This window comes from Phalaenopsis equestris, unplaced genomic scaffold (genome assembly GCF_001263595.1).
Source record: "Phalaenopsis equestris unplaced genomic scaffold, ASM126359v1 Scaffold000053, whole genome shotgun sequence".
Lineage (NCBI taxonomy): Eukaryota > Viridiplantae > Streptophyta > Magnoliopsida > Asparagales > Orchidaceae > Phalaenopsis > Phalaenopsis equestris.
The window spans coordinates 1299145-1321985 of record NW_018164495.1 but is presented as its reverse complement, the minus strand read 5'-3'; the positions used below and the strand labels follow the sequence as shown (position 1 = coordinate 1321985).

General features: G+C 36.0%; 1 protein-coding gene across 1 annotated transcript in view; it reads left to right on the top strand.

Annotated features, from left to right (window-relative positions):
• Positions 1–6452: 6452 nt before the first annotated feature.
• LOC110019171 overlaps positions 6453–22841 on the top strand; it is a 94547-nt gene continuing 78158 nt past the window's right edge. The window contains exons 1-4 of the mRNA XM_020716749.1: positions 6453–6911; positions 7998–8092; positions 8355–8548; positions 15241–15280. Coding sequence (XP_020572408.1) covers positions 6631–6911; positions 7998–8092; positions 8355–8548; positions 15241–15280 — 610 coding nt within the window. The 5' untranslated portion in view covers positions 6453–6630. The remainder of the gene's footprint in view (positions 6912–7997; positions 8093–8354; positions 8549–15240; positions 15281–22841) is intronic.

Genomic DNA, 22841 nt, shown 5'->3' with positions numbered 1-22841 from the left:
TATTATATAAATTGATTTATTTGATGATGGTGCCAAATACTGTCAAGTGAATGATTGTGATGACGACAATAATGGCTGGCAAATAATGATGTTCAGAAGTGGTTGCCACAACAACCAAGCAACAATGTCTAACAAAAAGCAGTGGGTAGCAACAATAATAGTTGATGGACTGCTAAATTTGTTTACCATTATAATATACTACACAACATATGATTTACTATCACGAATTTAATAGTGAGATATATACATACATGAATACTCAACAACACATCTCATATGATGTTAAGTATACATTATTTTGACGTCATGAATCATATATTATAGAAAGTTTGAATCGATCTCATATCCAAATTTGTTATTTATGTTCATAAGCTAAAATATATTTTACTATCATTAGTTAACCCTTTTAGGATTTAATCTTGAAAGACATGCCTTTCCTTTATAACCATCATATAATTTGATTGGCACAATTTGCATGCAATGTACCTATATCTTATCCACACCATACAATGGGACTATATTTATTGACCCCTTTTTTTAACATATCAGTTTCTTATGTATTAGTCAACCAAATAGCATCATGGATGAAATTCAAACCAAATTACTCTTCTTTGCCTTGTGACCCATAGATAACATTGGGATATACTCTTTTTATTCTTATTGTCCATTAAGAGATATTATGATTCATTCATGTTTGTTTAGTAAGCCATAAATCACACTGATACATGTTGAAATTATCAATAATTCATAAGAGCATTCAAGTTAACCATGCTACTTTGTGACCATTCAACCTTGAGATTCCTAAACTTGATCCATCTGATCAAGTAAGCATATAAAGGACCTTCATTTGGGACTTCGATGATCCAAATAAGTGGATTCACCCATGACTAATGTAAATTGAAAAGCAAGATGATCCAATTACCCTCATGATTTAAATATGTAAATTTGGAACTATCTTAAGGCACAATGGTAAAACTTGATTAAACTTGGTCAACCTATCTTGAGCTTAATGTCATTAAATTTGTAGAGGTTCTACTAAGGGCCCATTTGACACAATATTTTCCTCATGTTGTGACCCAAAACTATGCATAACCTAGTTTCTTTGGCACGTTTGGATTGCATTTCTGAAAACACACTGTATCAAATCATGAAAATGCGACCTTAACAGCAATGCACGGTTTCTCCATGGCAAAATTAATGAAATACCCTTGCAATTGTGACCTTAACAGCAATGCACGGTTTAGCCGACCCCACGTAGTGGGATTAAGGCTTTGTTGTTGTTGTTGTTGTTGTACCCTTGCAATTGTGAGGGATAGCTACGATGAAGCATATAACATCCCCTTTCTCATTCTTTTCTCAATCAAAAACCCATAGCCGCATAGCAAACCCTCTCTCTGTCTCTCTCTCATGTGCGCACCTAGCAACCGACACACTCCAACCTTTCTCCGCTTCTCACTTGAACATAGAATACACCTCATGTCTCTCTCCAGCATCATTTAGCGCTGCAACTTCAATTCTCAAAAGAGTTATTATAGGTAATTTTGTATTTCTGTTTAATTTAAAGGATTTGTAAAACAAGTATGATTGTTACTTCTATGTTCATCATAAGCTTCTTCAACATAAAATATATCCAAATTACCTTTTTATATTAGATGATAAAGTTTTATAGAAATTTTTGTAGTAGTTGGAGGATTTCATTGGATATGCATGATGATTTGTACTTATTTTATTGCACATATGTTTATGTGTTATCATGATATGAATACCTAAAAATTCATTTTCTACTTTTTATGAAGATTTCTTATATCATTTTTTTTATTATTTGGGGTAGTTCTCATAAGTTTTTATTCTTGTCTCTTTTGTATGATGTGTTAAATATAAACCACACAAGTTTTTTTGGGCAACTTCTTTATATCCATATTATCAGGGATTGAACCTCTATATATACTGAGGAATTCCTTGATTTCTACTTGTTAATTGATTTATGGAAAGGTAAAAGGAAGAGCTTTGTTAGTCCTGATACTAAATCTTAGATGTTATTTGATTAAATATATAAGAATTGTGTGGTATCTGAGTAAATTTTGTTTTAATGCATGAGTTATTAAACTTGGAATGATTATCTTACAAATAACACAACAATACAAAGGAAAAATATTTTTTTTCATAAACAACTATAACATAGAAGTTGCACGACTGTACAATAAAAGCAGACTGCATCAGCTTCCTCACACAACTGTTGGGTAACAAATTTTTCAAACAGTTGCAACTTCCCCAAACACACCCTAAGACCCTAAAATATATATAGGTTATATTTTCTATTTAGGTCAATAAATCTAAGCTATTTAACTTATGGTCCACAAAGATAAAAATAATCAAACTTAGTCAACATAGTCTAATGTTTACCCAAGCATGGTCCTTAACCTATTGATGACCCAATTAAAATTATAAACCATCAAAGACCCATAAGATCTTAAACAATTTGAGCTTAGTCAACTTAAGCCCTAAGTGTCCCATTTTGGAAGCATGATTCATAAGGCGACCTACTATGCACATGGGACCATTAGAGGCCTTTTTCACTTTTTTAAAATAATCCAAACTACCAAAATAATTATAATATAGTCAAAATAATAATGATTTAGCACTACATCAATGATAGAGCCTGGGTGAGCCAAACCAATTGGAATAATAAAACTAATTGACATATTTAGGTCTAAATAGTCCAATTAGGCTAATTTAACACTTAAATTCACTTAGAGTTGATCCCTAACTACCATAGATGCTAGTACTGGGGCCTGATTTGGTCACAAGTACATGCAGCTCAGGTGAACCCAACATTGAAAGATTTTAGTTTATTTGGATCAATTAGGTTCCATTACACTCAAATTAACCTATAATAGTTATTACTTGATGTGTTAAACCCTAAAAACGTAAATGGATTCAATCTAATGTGGCCAGGACACGTTGAACTCAAGTTTTAGTCCAAATGGACCGTACCTGAGTTGATTTTTTTTTACTATGATCAACAATTTAAAGATGAGTTAATTGATCATGTCTACTTTACCTAAACTCATCCGAGCCCCTTTATGTTATCTTGAACCTCTATAGAGCAAAATATTTCTGACATGAGCAAGCCATTGCATGGATTAAAGTATTTAATATAATATACTCTAAGCAACTGTGGTTTATCCTCTAATCCGCCTTAAGCTCAAGCCAACAATTCCAATCTAATCATTTCACATTCTCTGTACACTTTAAGATAATCTAGCAAGAAAACAATTGTTAAAAAAGAAATTAAGAGAATGCTTTGCTCTCCAATATCATCCATATAAGTACTTAGATTTAGGAATTAGGAGCTCTTTTTCACTCTCTTACTTATCCTCTCTTTTAGAGCTTTTAAGTAAAAGAATAATGAAATCTCATGAATCCATGGATGGATTCGGCTAAGACAACAAATTGAAAAGAGGAAAACTAGAAACTTCTCAACATGCATTTTTCAATTTAAGATAAAGGTTCTACAAAAGTCAACTAATAAGACAATAACTCTTTTGAAAAAAATCAAGGGTCAAGGTGGAGAAATATGGATATCTCTAGTTTAATTTTTGTGGTAATTTATGTAATCTTCCTTTAGATGGATCTATAATTCTAATTTTTTTTATTGATTAATCAAAATCCAAGTCAAGGGCTAACACACATTTATTTTATATCATTTGCTTTCAAAGAGAATGATCTTTTTGACTATTATTTAAATTGCTTTTTACTGTATGTTTTGCCTTACCCAATTAATGAGCAACACATGCAAAATGCATCTTAGTCGACATTATTGGCTAAATAATTTATTTTATACTTCCAAAAAATTAGATATCCTTAAAATCTTTTTTTTTAAAATTTTTTGTTCAACAAAAAAGAAATACTTTGTTATAATTGCTTCAAGCATATATATATACATAAACTATGACAAGTCTTCACATTATTAGTCTTTAAAATTGACAAAAGTGATTGCATTAATCCTTTTGGCGCATTACTTCTCATAATCTGCAAGATATAGGAATTAAGATTTTTAGGTGGGTGATCACTTTAGTTACCCTCCATGCATGCACAATTTTATGAACAGTTATTCACATTATCATGCATTTCTCTGTTAGACAAAGGTTTAAAGACTTTATGGCAGGCTTGTGCACATTACAATGGACTATATTTATGAATTTGAGCTTTTTATTACCAATAAGTACGAAATTTATATAAGTTATAAAAGAATTTAAGTAAACTTTTAGTTCATTAATGACTTAAATTCAAACCCACATCACTGTTGCATTTATGTTTTAATAATTTTATTTCTGCATATGACATTTCATTTTAAAATCGAAGGAAGGTTTTTTGGAGTTTATCTCATATCATATTTTATAGTGAAAGCTATAATTATTTTTTTAAAAAATAATGCATACAATATAAATGGATCACTAAACCAAAATAACCCTACACTAGCAACTTCGAAAAATTGCTTCTAAAGGAAGTTATTATTATTATTATTATTATTATTATTATTATTTATTTTTAGTTAGAATCATAAGATGTTATTTGTGATATGAAAATGTAGGCTCATTATAGTGAAATTATGCTTTGAGTATTTTTTTCAGCATTCTAATTTTAAAGTGTTTATAAAGATTTGCTACATTTATCTTTGGTACACTCTTGCTAAGTCATTAAAATGTTAGAAAAGAAAGATTTCAATAATCAAATGACATATGCTTTGAATGATTCTTTTGTTATATTGAAATACAATTTATTCTAAAAGCTAGTGGAAGCAAACCAATTTGACATGATTTTGAATTTTAAAATTTTATGTATATTTTAACAAGCATGTATTTATTACAATTATCAAGATGTTGTCTTAATATATTGTTGTTATTTTTAAGAAATAAGTGAGGAATTTCTTCATCTCATCAACTTAATCATTATTGATATAATATATCAAGGGAGATTTTTTCTTGCACATTGAGATGCATTAATTAGCAACACACTTTGATGTGTCCTATAATGACAGTAAAGGGTACTGCATAACTGCAATATAACTCAAAATATTAATATGAACATTCTTTTGACATTGTAATATGAATATCCTCCAAATCTTTTAATGAAGTAATATGACTCCCTTTTGTTAATATTATTGAAACTTTTTTAAGCTAAATTGTCCATGCTTTACTCCTATTCTCCATTAATGGAGTTTAGCTAAAAGAAGTTGAAGTCGCTATACTTAAATAATTGATCAATAATGGCAAAATGTTCTCATAAATGATGCTCTACAATTGCATTTAAGAAAAAAATGAAATAACAAACAATTGTAAGAGATGGTTTATTTCCCTGAAATCTTGTAATTTTGTGAACAACTTATATATTTATATTATACTTTATAGTAATCACATGTAGATTCAATTGTAAGATCATATATATATTAAATTATAGGTTTTCTTAGAAAAAAAGATAAATACCCGCTCAAATAAGTTTTCAATTTTTTGTTATTAAAAACAGATAAATCAAAACAATATCAAATATATTTTCTAGAAACATAAAATATAAAACAAAATAAAAAATAAAACATGCTAAAAAAAGTAAAAACAAAAATATACAATGATCCTAGACAAGATCTAAACTACTAGAGTAAGAATCTCATCATGTCGTGTTTTCCATGGCGTGGTGCGAAAGTCCAAACGTCATATGTCATTGCAAGCTGGCTCTCCATTATGTCAATATCTTGGCGAGTTAGCTCTCCATCAAGAGGTAATACACCACCGATGGGAAGCCAACTGTTGGGAAGTCAGCCGCACCAGTTTCATCAATTGCTTCAACTGAATTCTCTCCTATACCGCAACTCCTTGGTCCGCAAAAGGTAAACCCTAGGAGCCTTTCCCTTCAAAAATGACCACCACTAAATTAACCGTCAGCCCATAAGCCGTAAGACTTGAGCACACCTGTGCACCCCATTGACATTGTTGGTCGCCATCTTTGTCGGGAAGTCTCCATCTCTAATACATTACTTTTTTTTCTTAACCATTGATGTGAGGGATGAGTTGATCGACGGAGAAGAGGGCAAGCACTACAACGGAGTGGTGATGGAGACTTTGAGGCATAAGTTAAAAGTTACAAAAGTACGAAGACCTCCATATAAAAATCACTTTAAGAAGTCATGCCTTTTCTCCAGCTAAATTGGGTCGTGCCAAGAAGGATTAAACTAATTTGTACGACAAGCCAATTACTTATCTGATAACGGGATCTCACCGTTACCTTATTCAAGAGAAACCGATCGGACGGTTAAGACGTCGCAGGGAAAAAATCTATCGTGATTTAAAGAGTAATTACCAACTGCGTGCCACGTGTCATCCGTATTACGGATGGGATGTGGGCCAGGCCTTTGTGGACTCCTGTCGGGCTCAGCCACCGCTGCGCACAAGTCTCACCGAGTTCATCCTCGATCCGAGCAGCGCCGTAGCTTTCCCGCTTTGTCTCCTTTCTGCAGCGCTCCGCCTCCGGAGTTGGTTCTATGAATTCTCTGTCGATCCGCCATCGGATATCCTCTTGCAGACTACATTCTGCGTGAGGCTTGTACGATCAGGGCTGGGGTCTTTGGAGTGAGTAATGGCCGCGAGTTCCGGAGGCTTGGCGCCGCAGCCATTATGCTTTAGAATCAGGAGGGCGGGCACTTTCCCTTCGCTGCAAGGCTCGCGAGCACTAGAGCTCGGCAGGAGGAGGGTTGAAGAAGGGATTCGATACTGTTGCTCGGACTCGGAGCTTCGCAAACTTGCTCGGGGTAAGAGTGCCGCGGATACGCTCGAGGAGTGGCGACGGATCGACGTGAAGAATAGCCCCAGGAAAATTCGTGCGAGAGCTATGCCGGTTATCCCCTTATCTTTTGCAAGGTTCGTCTTCTACTTCTTCTGCTCAGACACTCTCTCTCTCCTATGCGTTCTTTTGACTTCCTGGAAGATTAGATGGTTTTCTTTTGTGGATCGATTTGGTTGTGAATTTCGCTCCTTTAAATTATTGTCACAAATGTACGTATTAGTGGTTTTATGTTTATATGTGAAAGTAAGGTCTCCATCGCATGCCTTGTGAGTGATAGCAATTGGGGTTTTGATGTTTAAAAAAGGTCAATTTTTTCAGAGTAGAATTAGAGACATTTTGATGCAGGCATCCGGCCATCACCTTGCTGAGAGCTTTTTCAGAGCACCATGTTAAGTATCAATTGATAATCGTAGTTAAGTGGGTAAGCAAAGCATTTTTGTAAGACTCATGGTTCAGGCCTTGAGGTACAAATCGTTTTTGAAAATTGTTGGTTTGTTTTAATTCCTCACTGGACTAACCTATAAGAGCTTTTGATTCTCAATCACAATGTGGTTTAATTAAGAGATAATTCAAGGAACTGAAGTAAGATGAACGCATGGCATTTTCACCGAAAATGTTACATTTAAGTGAGATGATCGTGGAAACTTAATGCCTTCTGCTTGAAAGTTGAAATCAATGAGCAGTTGAGTCATCAGCCTGGAAAACTAGGACCAATCTTCAGTAAAATGTACCACTCATTCCAAATGTTTATTTAGAAATGCCTTATAAGGCATTTTATATTTCCTTGCTTTAATCATCTGGAATTGTTTTATTTTTCTGATCAAATGATCTTTCATGCACAAAGGATTTTGTTCAACTTTAAGATTGTGCTGACCAGTCAACTTTGTTATCTTACAAGGTTACTTTTAATAGTTTTTAGGCTTATGTTGCTGAAGTCATCTTTTATGTATTAAATTTTCTCTACGTTAAGTGCTAAACCACTTTTGTAAATTTCAAGTGCAGAAGTTATGGGGGCTTCCTTCCTTATAGTGAAATTGATTATTCTCTGTGGATTTTATTTTCTATGCATTCTTAGCTATGTCTTTTTTACTATATTTAGTTTGATTGGTTTCATATTTTCATTTTGGCGCATTTGACACGCTTTTTTATTATTTTTTTAGGTCTAAAGGGCTTTCTAAGCAGAACGATTTTTATCCTAGATGCAACAACACAAGGAACAATGCCCCTCAATCTCGTGACACTCCGCCTGAAAGAGGTTCGTTCGATTATTGAATAACGAGGCATTGGACCTTTATAATCTTTTGTTAGTTTAAAAGCTGAATTTAATACCTATGTTCTATGCTTTGTATGAGGGATTTATTTTTGAAAATTTTCATCTTTTGTAAACTGTGGCATGTGCAATTGAATGTGTTAACAGAGGAAAAAAATACAATAGTTGTGCTTACTCTAGTTTGATTGCTCATTCTTCATGTAATTTCTAAGTACGCATATTTTCTTCTTTGAAATCTTTCTTATAGACACTGGTATTGGTAGTGAAAAGGATTGGGGAATCAACTTGTTGGATGAGCATGTTAATGAATCTGGCGTTAATCAGGATGGCAGTACATGGTATCGAGAAAGCGGAGAGGAACGCGGAAATAATGGCTACAAGTGCCGATGGAACAAAATGGGCGGCCAGTCCCATGACGGTTCCTCAGAATGGAAAGAAAATGTATGATTGTACTTATACAATTCAAAACCAATAAGCAATTATCTTTTATCTTTTTATCATTTACAGAGTATTTTTTCTGCTGCATCAAGGAAGAACTTTGAATATGCAAAGTTTCGAATCTATACTATTTGTTCTTATATTTGTTTTCTGGCCTAAATACCTCCAATTCCACCTGTTTTATTAATCATAACTTGTTGATTTCTAATGCAGTCCAGTTTTTTCTTATTTTCCTGACCACTCTTCTTATTCATTATCTCTTTCATCATGCATTTGTAAACAATCTAGGAGCATATTTAATGCATCAAGGATGGAGATAAGTGGTAATGATTCAATTTGATTGGTCACTACAATTACACAATAAATTATGAGCCACGCATTAATTTTCTTTATTTAAATTCAAAAAAATGTGTTAACTAACTCTAGTTCTCAACCAAGAATACCTGGCGCGAGAATATTAAAGCCCTAAATATTTTTGTATGTTGGTTTGTGCTTATGTAGGGTAAATGTCCCCAACTTTTGACATAGTTTTATGTATTTACTTTAGGGGTGATATCTTTGAATTGGTACCTATTGCTCAAATAGGCTTCTAGGAACTTGTTTTAGTGCATCCATTTTTTCCTTTTAACTTATATTGTATTGTCAATGCCAAAACTCATATGTGGAATTGTCATCAAGAGCGAGAATGATGCAACGACAAAGCAAAACACACAACAATGCAATTAAAGACATATAAAGAGACAATAAGATTTATGTGATTCGACTCCTAACATGCCTGCATCCATGGTAAAGAAGAGATGATTCAATCCACTAGGCTCACAAAAGCCACAAAAATGGTGTAGACAGTTAAGGAGCATCTATAAGCCCGTTTCTGAAACCTAGGTACTCTTTGCTCAATCAAAAAGAAACCAAAAAAGTTTCAATTACAATATCTCTTCTCACCAATATATCAACATCCAAGGGAGTTAAATCAGAATCTTGACTTCACTTATCAATGTTGAACTCCTTGAATGGCTGTCTTTAGAGAACCAAAATAGGGTGATCATCATCTTGTTTTAGTTCTAGAAACCCTATCCAAAAAGTATATAATGGTTCTTCAGATCCTTTAAAAGTCTAGTTATGATGGTATTTCACGGGCGGTCTCCACAATTGGCTTACTAATCCTAGAAGAGAAATCCACATTATATATTTAAAGCTAAAAGATCTTGAAGAAGAAGGTGAGAGAACTGAAGAGCAGAGAAAAAGTCCGAAGAAAAGATAAGTTTTCGTTTATTATTTCGTCTTATCTAAGAATACAAATATACATGTATTTATAGGCACACTAATGGCATAATTGTAATTACAGGGAAAACAAAGAAGTGTATTAATAGGTTTTATACGAAGCAAGCCCTAGCCATCCTTCGACACAAATAATCGAGAAGGCTAGATTGCAAGGAGATAGAGGCAGAGAGTAATGATCCATCTCAATCACAGGTAATATCTCTATTATCCTCCCATAAGTTGATGATCTGAGGAGCAGATTGTCAACCTGTCTGTGAGAAGTTGATGACGAGTTGGAGAGAGGGGCTTGGTAAAAATATATGCTTTATGATTTGTTGTCATGATGTGTTGAAGCACTACATTTTGAATTTTGAGATGTTCTCTGATGAAATGGTAATCTACCTTTATATGTTTCGTTCTAACATGAAATACGAGGTTGTGAGCAAGTGCTTTCGCGGAAGTGTTGTCACAGTAAATTTGAGTAGTTGAAGGAAGCTTGCCTGTGAGTTCTTGTAAGAGTCTTCTGAGCCAAATTAATTCGGTGGTGATAGTTGCGAACGCCATGTATTCTGTTTCGGTAGAGGATTTTGCCACTATTGTATGTTTCTTAGCAGACTAAGAAATGAGATTTGAGCCAAGAAATATGCAATAGCCCATAGTTGATTTGCGATTGATGTTATCACAGACCCAATTAGCATCTGTATAAGCCTGTAACAATAAAGAGCTAGATTGTATGGGCAAACCATAGTTATTAGTAACTTTAAGATATCTTAGTAATCTTTTTAAATGTTGTTGATAAAGTGAGTTAGGGTTATGGATTTGTTAACTTAAAAAATTAACAGTGAAAGCTATGCTAGGATGAGTGATGGTTAAATATTGTAGATAACCAATAATACGTCGATGTTCATGTGGACCAGAAAGTGGAACGGGAGTTTGGTATGTTGATAGGGATGAATGGGTAGCAGTGTAATAGTAAAGTTGAAAGTGGACATGCCCCTAGTTTTAAGAAGTTCATTTATGTATTGTGTCTGATGCAAGAAATAGCCGCTTTATGTCTTATGCACCTGTAAGCTAAGAAATCGGGATATAGTACCTAATTGTTTGAGATTAAAACGATTGCCAATGCTGTCAATGAAATTTTTATATGTAATTTTTGAGTTTCCTGTAATAAGTATATCATCTAAATATACTAAAATATAGATTTTATTGTTATTAATGTACAAAAGTAAAGACGGATTAGCTGTACTCAATTTGAAGTGCATTGTGTGAAGAAATTGACAGAAGGTAGAATACCACTGTTGTGGTGCTTGCTTTAAATCATAAATGGCTTTGTGTAACTTACATACATGATGATCCGTCTTTAGATGAGAATCAATAAAGTCAGGAGGTTGTTTCATATAAACCGTATCTTCTAAAGTGCCATGAAGAAAAGCATTGGAAATATCTAGTTGTTAAATATCCCAATTTTCATGAGTTGCAAGTGCAATAAGCATTCAAATGGTTTGAAATTTAGCCATAGGACTCAATTTTTTGGTAAAATCAATTCCAGGTGTTTGGGAGCAACCTTGAGCTACTGAGCGAGCTTTGTAGAGTGCCATAGAACCGTTTGTGTGATATTTGGTTTTAAATATTCATTTAGAGCTTAGAACATGTTGATTGGGAGGTGGAGGTACAAGCTCCCATGTGCCTTGTTATTGCAAGGCCAAGAATTCCTTAGACATGGCCTTATGCCAGTGAGGATGATTTTGAGTTTGAGTAAAAGTTAAGGTGGTGTCGCTGTTAATTGTGTGATTGAGATTGAGAGAATTAGTGGGACGAAGGGAGCCTATTTGAGAGCGAGTAATCATAGGATGCTTGAGTGGAGGAGGTGGAGGTGATAGGGAGTTAATGGCTGGAGGGGAATTAATAACTTGAGAGGGAACTATATGTTTGGGAGTAGTAGAAGGTAAAGATGCGATAATGGTAGTGTTGGGTGAAGATATTGGTGAGGCAGAGGAATTGCTAGTAGAATTGGTGGGAGGAGATGATAAGTTTAAGACAGGGGTAAGGATTAGAGGAGGAATAAATGATGGTCTTTTAGTAGAAGTAAGAGTATCAGTAGAATGTTTATAAGGAAATTGATGTCCAATAAATTTAACATGCCTGGATACAATAAACTTTTTATTAAGAATATCATCGCATTTGTAGTCTTTATGATGTGTACTATAACCGAGAAAAACACATGTGGGAGCCTTAGGGCTAAATTTATGTCATGCAAGGGGTGGATGTCAAGAAAAACAAGCCATCCAAAGGTGTGAATGTGTTTATATTACGGGAGTTTATTGTGCAACAACTGATATGGAGACTTATTTTATGTATTGTGGGAAGGGAGACGATTAATTAAGTAATTAGCAGAAAGAAGAGCTTCAAGCCAAAATTTAGGTGAAAGATATGCTTTGTTGAGAAGAGTGCAAACCGTTTTAGTTAGGTGACGATGTTTTCGTTTAACACTGCCATTTTGTTTGGGAGTGTATGGGTAGCTAAAATGGTGAATTATACCATGCTCTCGAAGGTAAGAGTTAAGATAATTAGATTTATATTCGCCTCTATCGTTAGTGTGAAGATATTTAATATTTTTATGAAAATGATTTTGAATATATTTATGTAGTGTTATAAAGTGAGATGCTAATTCAGATTTGTATTTCATAGGAAAATAGTAGCAAAAATGAGAATAAGCGTCAATGAAAATAACATAATAGGTATATTCTTCAATTGAGGGATACGAAAAAGGACACCCATACATCAGAGTGTGGCATATCTAACAAATTATAAATGGTGTTACTAAATATAAAAGAGAGTTTATTGCTCTTATTTTGGAGACATTCGACACACTGTACGTTTGAGGAAGAAATCCTCAATTGCGGTTGTTGATGAGAAATGGGAGGCACTACTTTCTTATGTGGGTGACCAAAGCGATTATGCCAGATGTCATTTGAAATACTATGGTGTAGAGCAGAAACTTGATAGAGATCGTGTTTAGCTGTGTCGATCAATAGTGTTTTCTTGTTTTGACGGTCCTGAATGCAAACATTGTTAGTACTGAATATAATTGAGAGTTATTATCATTTGCAAGTTTATTTACTGAAATAAGTATATGTGAAAGATAGGGTGCACATGGAATGGGAGAGAGAACCAACTTACGCTCAGGGGCGGGCAAAATGCTATTACCAGTGTGTGAGATATCATTAATTTGACCATTGCCCACTGTAATTGTGTCGGTGCTTTGACAGGGAACTGGGTGGTGTAGTTTTTCATTATAAGGTGTAATATGTGCGGTGGCTCTAGTATCCAATATCCAGTCCTGTTTTGGACAGTGAGTATTGGTCTCTAGAGCCATTTGCTGAGGTGGGATGGTAGGTTTATATTGTAGATTGGCACGATGTCAACATGTTGCTGCTGTGTGCCCCTTATTTCTCAGATCTGACATGAAGGAGCTGGTTTATGTTTTGTTTGATTGCTGGTCTGATTCAATTTGGAAAAGTTGGAATTCTTGCTGTTGTATCTTGAAGCAGACCAATTGCCTTTGGTCTTTTGAGTGAACAAAGCTGTAGAGGTAGCAATTTTATTTGCTTCATTTGCAAGATTGAACTCTTCACTTTATAGTAATGAATATAGTATTTCAAGACTAATGGGGATTCGGTTGAGTATTTATAGCTGTCTTGAATCCTTGAAAGCTCTGCGGTAGACCATTTAAAATGTATAATATAATATCTTCATTGTCAATTTGAGAACCTGCTGCAGCTATATTATCTACCATAGTTTTAATTTGGGCAAAATATTGCGTCATGATGTTTGTACCCATTGAAATGTTGTGCAACTCGTTCTTGAGTTGAGTGACGCGGGTAGTTGGTGGATTGAAATCTTCTTTCTAAAGTGCTCCAAATTTTTGCCATGTTGTTGAGATGGCTGATGTACAATAGAATGACATGAGAGATTGTTGATATTAGGGCAGCAATAAAATTGCTATCTATTATTTACCGGAGACGAAAATTTTCTGACTCCTCTTGTAAATCATTGGAGGATTGATAAAATCTCGAGGAGATTGGGGCTTGGGGATCCAAAAATTTCTCAAAACCATTAGCATTGAATAGTTTTTGAATTTGCAATCTCCATACCTGATAATTTTCATAGGGCAATTGATGATTTGTCATGGTCTTGATGTGGGACATTAAGAACTTGAGAGAGGCTTGGATATTGATTTCTTTGATTCTTTCAAGTGATCCATATGATGAAGTTTGAGTTGTAGATGCTGAATCCATTGTAGAAGAGATGAATGGCACTTAGAATTATTTCAGCGAAAGATCGATGGGCTGTAAGCCTTATGGCTCTGATACCATAAAAGGTAAATGATCTTGAAGAAGAAGAAGAGGAGAGAATTGAAGAGCAGAGAAAAAGTCTGAAGGAAAGAAATATTTCGTCTTCTAAGAATACAAATATACATGTATTTATAGCCACGTTGATGGCATGCTTGTAACTACAGAGAAAACAAAGAAGCGCATAAATATCTTTTATACAAAGAAAGCCCTAGCTATCCTTTGACACAAATACTCTAGAAGGCGAGACCGCAATGAGATAGAGGCAGAGAGCAACGATCCATCTCAATCACAGGCAATATCTCTTTTAATATACACGCAACCTGAGGTTCCTCCAATAGGCTCTAGGAACCCAATTAAAAATTAGATCAGCAAATCAAGATCTTCCAAAGCCCTCTTATCATTCACTCGAGAAAAAGGAAGTTTTTGTTCTTGAACACTGATTAATGTGGCAAATACAGGTTTTTGGATACTGATATAGAATCTTGGTTATTTGATTTCCATTAGGATTATTTATTCGGTCCATTAAAATACATATATTTGAAGATATGCGTGAATAACCATTTATATGAGGTTATATTTAAAGATCTTCCTTGATCCTGTGCAATGAGCATTGCACCAAAATAGCAACACATTGAGTCAAGTATCAACGAGATCATGCCATTTATGGGTTGACATACCCTTCATAAATGCATTTAGTAATTAGTTGTGCGATCTGGCAAATTTCTGACATTAACTAACAAAATAGGGAACGGGTGGATCTGATGTGCTTGAATTGTGATGATTTTCATAAATGTATTTAGTAGTGCATATTGGTAAATTACTGAACGTCAAGCAACCATATGTTAATATTATGAACTGAATCAGTCCCTTGATAGAGAGTCCTTTTGGTATTTGAAACCAGTTTTTTTGCTTATCTTGAAGATAGAGAAGGTTTATTCCTTTTTTTTAATGATATATAGAACGGGCAAATCATTCTTTTTGTTTGTATTTATAATTTGTAAGGCATTTTATCTCCATGATAATCACATAAGACATACCGGATGAATGCTTTTACTAACCTTTTTTCTATTTGCTTGACAGTGGTGGGAGAAAAGTGATTGGACTGGATACAAAGAATTAGGTATGGAAAATAGCAATTATTTATTAATAAAAATATTGTTTTGAGAGCTTTGCATGCTTGAAAATTATTGCATTTTGTAAAAAAAATTACTTCTTATGTTGTATTGATTCCTGAGCACAACCTTTTGTAATGCTATTTTGTTCTCAGACTCTAACACCCTTTTGAGGAAAAGTTAAGTTGTGTTACTTATTCCGATTTATTATTTCGATTTCTGAAAATTAGGAAGCATTGTAAAGCTTCCCTGGCTGAAATTGTATAACGGTGGTCTCAGCGTGAATTTTTATATTAATCCAGAAAATCATGATTTAGTGTTCATATCTATGATCATTTTGTTTTATCTAAATTTCATTTATTGACAATATTTGGAGAATTTGTTGAGTATTTCATTTCAACATTTGTGGAGTATTTATACCATACTAGGAAATCTTTTAATAGAAAACATACAAAATCTAATAATTATAATAATTACAATAGTTCTCGTATAGATGAGTTGGTAGAATAATAATTATTGCATAAATAAAATAGTCTATGAATTGGAAGAGGAAGAAAAGAGTGTGAAAGTCTTGACGTGTTGTTGTTTTATAGCTTACTTAAAACGAATGAGGGGGTGTAATCCTTTTCAAGTGCACTTGATAATTTTTAGGGGGCTGCACTTGATAAAGCTTCAGTGGAAATGTTAGTAGGTTGTTCACCTGTGATCATAAATGGAGTACAGATTGGACCACTATCATGCTTTTCTTTAAAATGTTAATAAATTTTAATATGTTTTGCATGGTCATGTTACATGAGATTATATGCAATATTCATGACTGGCTTCTTATCGTAATAAAGCATCATAGGACTTATATAATTTTTAATCTTCATGAATAATTTTACCCATAGAAACTTGCAAATTTCTAGTGTCAAATGTCTAAAGTTGGTATTTGTGCTAAAATTATTTTAAATCTAAAAGTTTAGAGAATTGGAAAAAAATATAAGATGGTCGGTAGGGAGTCTAAGAGAAGTATTTATGATTCTATGAATTCTGGTTTTTATGATTTTTATAATAGATTAGAGACTAAAGAGGATGAAAGATATATGTATAAAGTAGTCAAACAAAGAGAAAAAAATAAAGATTTAATATAAGTAAAGTATATTAAAGATGAAAATCAAAAAGTATTTTTCTTAGATGTAAATATTAAACATAGGCGGGTGAGATATTTTGATAAAATTTGAAAATATGATTGACTTTAATGATCTTAATTTTGTTAATATTAATAAAGTTTTTTATTTTTACTGTCGGATTAGTAAAAAAAAAGTCGAGGAAGCTGTAAAGAAAATCAAGGGTAAAAATCAGTAAGATCTGATGGTATCCCAATAGAATTGTGGAAATATTTAGGAGATTTGGAAATTTCTTCGTTTACTAAATTTTTTCATATTATTTTAAAAACTAAAAAGATGCCTGATGAGTGGAGGAAGAGTATTTTGGTCCAATTTTTAACAATAAAGAGGATGTACAAGAATGCAAATTATAGAGAAAATAAGTTAACATGGCATACATTAAAGAATTATGGGAGAGTAATTGAACAAATGTTAAGACGTGATACAAAAATTTCTCATAATCGGTTTTGATTTATGTTTTGCAAGCCTAATATGGAAGCTATACATTTATTGAGAGGTTTGATGGAGAAGAATAGAAAGAGTAGGGAAGATCTACATATGATTTTTATTGATTTAGAAAAAGCTTATAATAGAGTTCCAAGAGTTCTTTAGAGAGTTCTAGAAAAGAAAGTTGTTGATATGAATTAGATTCAAGTCATTAAAGATGCGTATACTAGAGTTGTTACTTTTGTTCGAACTAGAGGATTAAATAATTATTTTCTCATTTCAATTGGATTACATCAGGGATCGATTTTATGCTCATACCTTTTGCTTTAGTTATGGATACTCTTGTTGAACCTTTACAAGAAGATGTACCTTGGTGTATGTTTTTTGCTGATGATATCCTTCTTGTGGATAAAACTAGAGAAAGTGATGCCAGAATTAACCGAACCCAAAATATCAAAAGCAAATTTTATTGAGCAAATGAGTAGGGTTACTATCACGACTCCAAAACAAAAATGAGAACACGACAAACATCAATATCCGGCTATGGTTGGGTAGGAAGTTCCGGGGGCAACAGTGTTATAGATGATGTGGTTGAGGCTGAAGTGGGAGAGGGTGAGGAATCGAGGGTCGGTTTTGGGGGGGGGGGGGGGGCGGGGGGGGTGTAGGGTGGTCGACGACTAGAACAAGGTGGTGGAAAAGGTTGGTATGCTGTTGGAATTGGAAGTACCAGATGGGCTGGCCGGTAGTTGGGAACAGGCCAACTAGGTGAGGGTTGGTGACTGAGTTGCAAGGGAGGAAAGGGGCTGCACGGCAACAAGGAGCAGGTCGGCTGGGTGAAGGCAAGCGACTAGGCAAAATGGAAAGAAGAGGGTTGTCCGATGGCTAGGAGTAGTGAAGGAGGAGAGTGGGGAAGGGAATCATAGAGGATAAACACCATCTCAGAGCAGGGTATAGCCGGAGCACTATTTATCCTCGTATACAATCCTAGCAAGGAAAAAAGCCTCCAGGCAATAATTTAAAATAAAATAGAACATAACATAGCTCTAAACTCAACAAACACAAGTATAAATAAAAGATAGATGGGCGAGAAACAAAAAAAAGAGGGGACAAAGTGGGCAAAAATTCCCTCCCCATGCATGCAAGGTCGGTCCAACCTCTAGTTGGATCGTCTTCGTTGGATCAGTCGGCCATCAAGCCCCGTGTTAGTCTATCGAGGTTGGGGGAGCTTCGATCTCATTCATCGAAGTTTTTGGGTCCCCGAAGTACAGTGTTAGGTTTATGGCATTGAACATGGCAGAAACATTGTAGTCTCCTGACAAGTCGATCTTGTAGGCGTTGTTATTAGGCTTTCTGAATGGTCCATCTGCTCTGGACTTGAGTTTTCCAAATGCTCCCATTGGAAATCTCTCCTTCAGCCTAAGTATCCTTCTTGAAACGCCACCTTCTTTCTGGACTTATTCGCCAATGTCCGATATTTATGGTTCTGCTCAATAATCTCCATTCGAACCTCTTCATGGAGTTTTTGAATCTCATGGACCGTGCTTCAACATTCTTATAGATCTTTGATGTCAGCAGGAGTAGTACCAACTCAAGTGACGTGAGCGGGTTGCGCTTGTATAAAATCTCGAATGGAGTGCGTCCTGTAGTGTTATTCACGGATCTGTTGTATGCATACTCGACTTGGGCTAGAATTAGATCCCACAGGTTAATTTTCTTTCCCACAAAACACCTCAGAAGATTTGCTGGGCTTCTATTTACTTCCTCCGTCTGACCCTCAGTCTATGGATAAATTGCTAAACTAAATTGGAGTTTAGCGTCCAACTTCATTCACAAGGTCCTTCTGGTTAGTTAGAAATTCGATGTCTCTGTCGGATGAGATGGTCATGGGAATTCTGTGCAATCTCATGGTCTCTTTGAAATACAAATTGGCGACATGAGACATGTTTAGTGTCCTATGGCTGAGTACTAAATACGCCATATCCGAGAATCGGTCCACCACAACCATCACCTATTCCTCGTTACTCTACGTTCATGGGAGACCCACAATGAAGTCAATGCTAACATCTACCCATGACGCCTTTGGTACATTTAATGGAGTGTACAATGCAACATTATGCCCTTTCATTTTGTTCATATGACAAATCCTGCATTGCTTGGCGTGTCGCTCCGCATATCTCGTCAGTCGGGGTCATATGCAGTGCTCTCTCACTAGTGCGAAAGTCTTGTCGCTGCCAAAATGTCCTTCATGTTCTCCACGATAGCTCTCCTGGATAATGGTCTCCCTGAATAAGTACCTAAGAATGCACAACTTACCCTAGTAGAACAAGCTCTGTAGTACTGCTCAGAAGGCTTCTAACATCGTTCCCCGATCTCCTTGAAGTTTTCATTTGTCTCGTACATGCGCTTTACTATCTCAAATCCCATAACTCCAGTCTACATTGACATGATCAACAGGTGACAACTAATCAGTGCGTCTACTACGCAGTTTTGTTTCTTTGGCTTGTGCTTAAGCAATAACTAGACTGATGCTAAAAACTCCAGTGTAGGCTTCGTGATCCGTGAACAACATGAACTCCCTCGTTAGCATGTAATGACTCCAGTGCTCAAGAGCTTTTAAAATATCATGAGACTCCTTGTCGTTTGTGGAGTACTTCTTCCTGAAATCATTTCACTGAAAAAGGCAATGGGGTGACCTCCCTAGCTTAGAGACGCACTGATCCCTATGACGAATGCATCACACTCTACCTCAAACAACTGGTTGAAATCGGGTAATACCAAGTCTGGCTTCTGGGTCACATTCTTGTTCAGTGTATTGAAACTATTTTGAACTACCTCTGTCCGCTCGAATTTATCTCTCTTGAAAACGTTTGTCAGAGGGGAGGCAATAATGTTGAAACTCTTAATAAATCGCTTGTAAAATGATGCTAGTCCCAGAAACTACCTTAGCTCGGTGAATGATTGTGCTGCAGTCCAACTCGTAAGCGCCTCAATTTTTGTAGGGTTGATCTGAATGCCTGCTTTAGGCACAATATAACCCAAAAAACATATTTTCTCTGTCATGAAGTGACTCTTCTTCAGGTGGGCATATAGTTTCTGAGCTCTTAATATTTCAAACACAACCCTTAGGTGTCTTAAGCGTTCCTCCTCAGATCGGCTGTATACTAGAATGTCGTGAAAGTACATCACCACTAATTTTCCAATGTGGGTCTAAAATACCTAATTCATCAATCTCATAAAAGTGTTTGACGCGTTTGATAAGCCAAAGACATAACCCTTCATTCGTATAAATCATCTTGTGCTTTAAAAGCAGTCTTCCACTCGTCTTTTAGCCTTATTTGGATCTGGTGATACCACTGTGTACGTTGAACTTGGAAATATGATAGCTCCGTGTAACTGGCTCAAGAGATCTTCTAGGCGAGGTATGAAAAATTGGTATTTAATTGTGTTCTTGTTGATGACTTAGCTGTCAATACATATATGTCAAAAATCGTCCTTGTTGGGTATCATTAGAGAAGTAACAACATACAGACTGATACTTTCTCTGACAGACCCCCTCGCGATGATATCTTGTACTTATCGCTGCAACTCCTTGTACTTTGTAGGTTTTAATTTGTCGGCAGGCTGATTTGACAACACTGATCCGTGTATAAGGTCTATGGTGTGCTGAATGTCCCTCAGTGACAGTAATCTCTCTGGAAGATTGTTAGCGATTACATCCTGTAAGTCATGTAGTAATGTTTGTAGTAGTGCTGGTATCTCACTCTCATCAGTTTCTTCTAGGAGAGCTAATACCAATGCCACCGGAGCATCCTGAACAGACTGCATGAAGGTGGTCTGTGGGACTAATGCTTCCTCCATGTCGCCTCTGCCTATTGCATCCTTAATAATTTATAAACACAATTCGTTTCCTATCCTTCTTAAAGGAGCATGTTTTCTTGAAGTTGTCGTGCCGAGTCTTGCAGTCGAACTGCCAAAGTTTTCCCAACAAAATATGACACACATCCATCGACACCAAATCACACCACACTTGTTCCTGCAACCGATCTCCAATTGAAAGTTTGATCAAACACTGCTAATCCACGCATATCTCGTTTTCCTTCAACCAGGTAAGAGAGTAGGACTGAGGATGTTTCTATATGACCAATCCTAATTTCTTCACCATCAGCGTGGACATCATATTCTCAAAACTCACATTGTCAATGATCAAGTTGCAAACCTTGCCCTTTACCGTGCACTTGGTGCAAAAGATACTGTGTCTCAACCAGGATTAATCTCGCTCCAGCTCTCACTGCAAAACTCCTGTATGACTAGCATTTCTACCTCATCCCCCTGGAGTTGAAGTTCTTCCTCTGGACTATCCTCTAACTCCTTGTCCTCCACCTCCTTGATCGTTCCCTAATCTGTGAATGTGACAACTCGACTGGTGTGACAACTATACGTTGTGTCCGTAGTCCTGAAATCTGAAACACTTTTTGGTTGGTACTGTACTGGATTAGCTACCTTTCTTCGGCTTCTTCCCACTTTGATCTGGCTTATCATTTCCCCGTCCGATCTTGTTAGCTCCTCCTAAGGTACCCTTGTTGGTTGCAGTAGTTGTAGGTGACTGCCTCCTGAAGGTTATTGCTTGAATGAAGACTGCTGCCTGCCTTATTTCTGCTGTCTTTCCACCTTCAAGGCTAGGGTTTGAACATCCCTCAATGTTTAGTATGGCTGTAACTGCACCGCATTGCTAATAACGGGCTTCAGACCCCCAGATATCGGCCTATGCTGTGCTTCTCGGGCTCGATCAACTCGCATTTCATCTATAACTGTTTGAATTGAGCTGTAAATTCCTTCACTGTAAGTTCTCACTATTTGCAGGTGGTGGAGTCTCAAAAATTTATCTTGGCGGTAATGAAACGAAAAGTATTTCCTCTTCATTGTTTTCTTCATCTTTTCTTACTTGGTAATCTTAGCACTGTCTTCTCTTTTTTTTTGCCTTTGTAAGTTCGCCCACCATAAAGAGGGTTTTTTTTTCAACTTGATAGCTGCTAATTTTACCCGCTTATCCTCTGACACATCTTGTTATTTAAAGATTCACTCAACAGATTGCAGCCAATCAATGAACTCTTCTGAATTTATATCTCCATCAAACTTTGGTAGATTCATTTTGATGTTGAAGTCCCTGTGGCCTCCATATGTTGGCTCATCTCTCGGCCTCCTCTGATATTTAATTTTGAAGCGGCTTGGCCGTTATTCCTCATCGCTGATATCTTCTCTGTGGAATGGATTCAGATCCTCAAACCTGTCTCCCCTTCGACTCTACATATCGCGGTCAAGGGTAATCTCCCCCTGGATCCTATCATCCATCTCTGCTAGTCTTTGTTGTAGATGATGGATCTCCCGCAATATCTCAGCCCGAGTAGGATCCGACATGTATCTCTGTGGCAGCATGATTAGGGTTTGAGTTTGGAATGGGTAGTTGATGATATGAAAGTAAATTTCTGGTGGGAGTTAAGGGGGATGCTAGGAAACCTCAGGATATAACTAGGGTTAGGCTAGCTCTGGTACCAAATAATACCAAAATTAACCAATCATGATATAACATAAGCAAATTTTATTAAGCAAGTGAGTAGTGTTACAATCACGACCCCAAAATAGAAATGAGAACACAACAAAAATCAATATCCCTCTTGAAGATCCGGGGGCAGCGGTGGTGTAGGTGAAGTGGTTGAGGGCTGAAGTGGGAGAGGGTTAGGAATCAAGGGTAGATGTAGGGGTTGTAGGGCAGTCGACAACTAGAATAGGGAGATGGAAAAGGAAGGTATGTGGCTGGAATTGGAAGTGCAGAGGGGTTGTTCGACAGCTGAGAGCTGGTGAGCTAGGTGACGGTTGTTGGCTGAGCTACAGGGGAAGAAGGGGGCTAGCTGGCGGCAAGGAGCAGGCCGCCTGGGTGAAGGCTGGAGGCTGGGCTATAGGGGAATAAGAAGGCGGG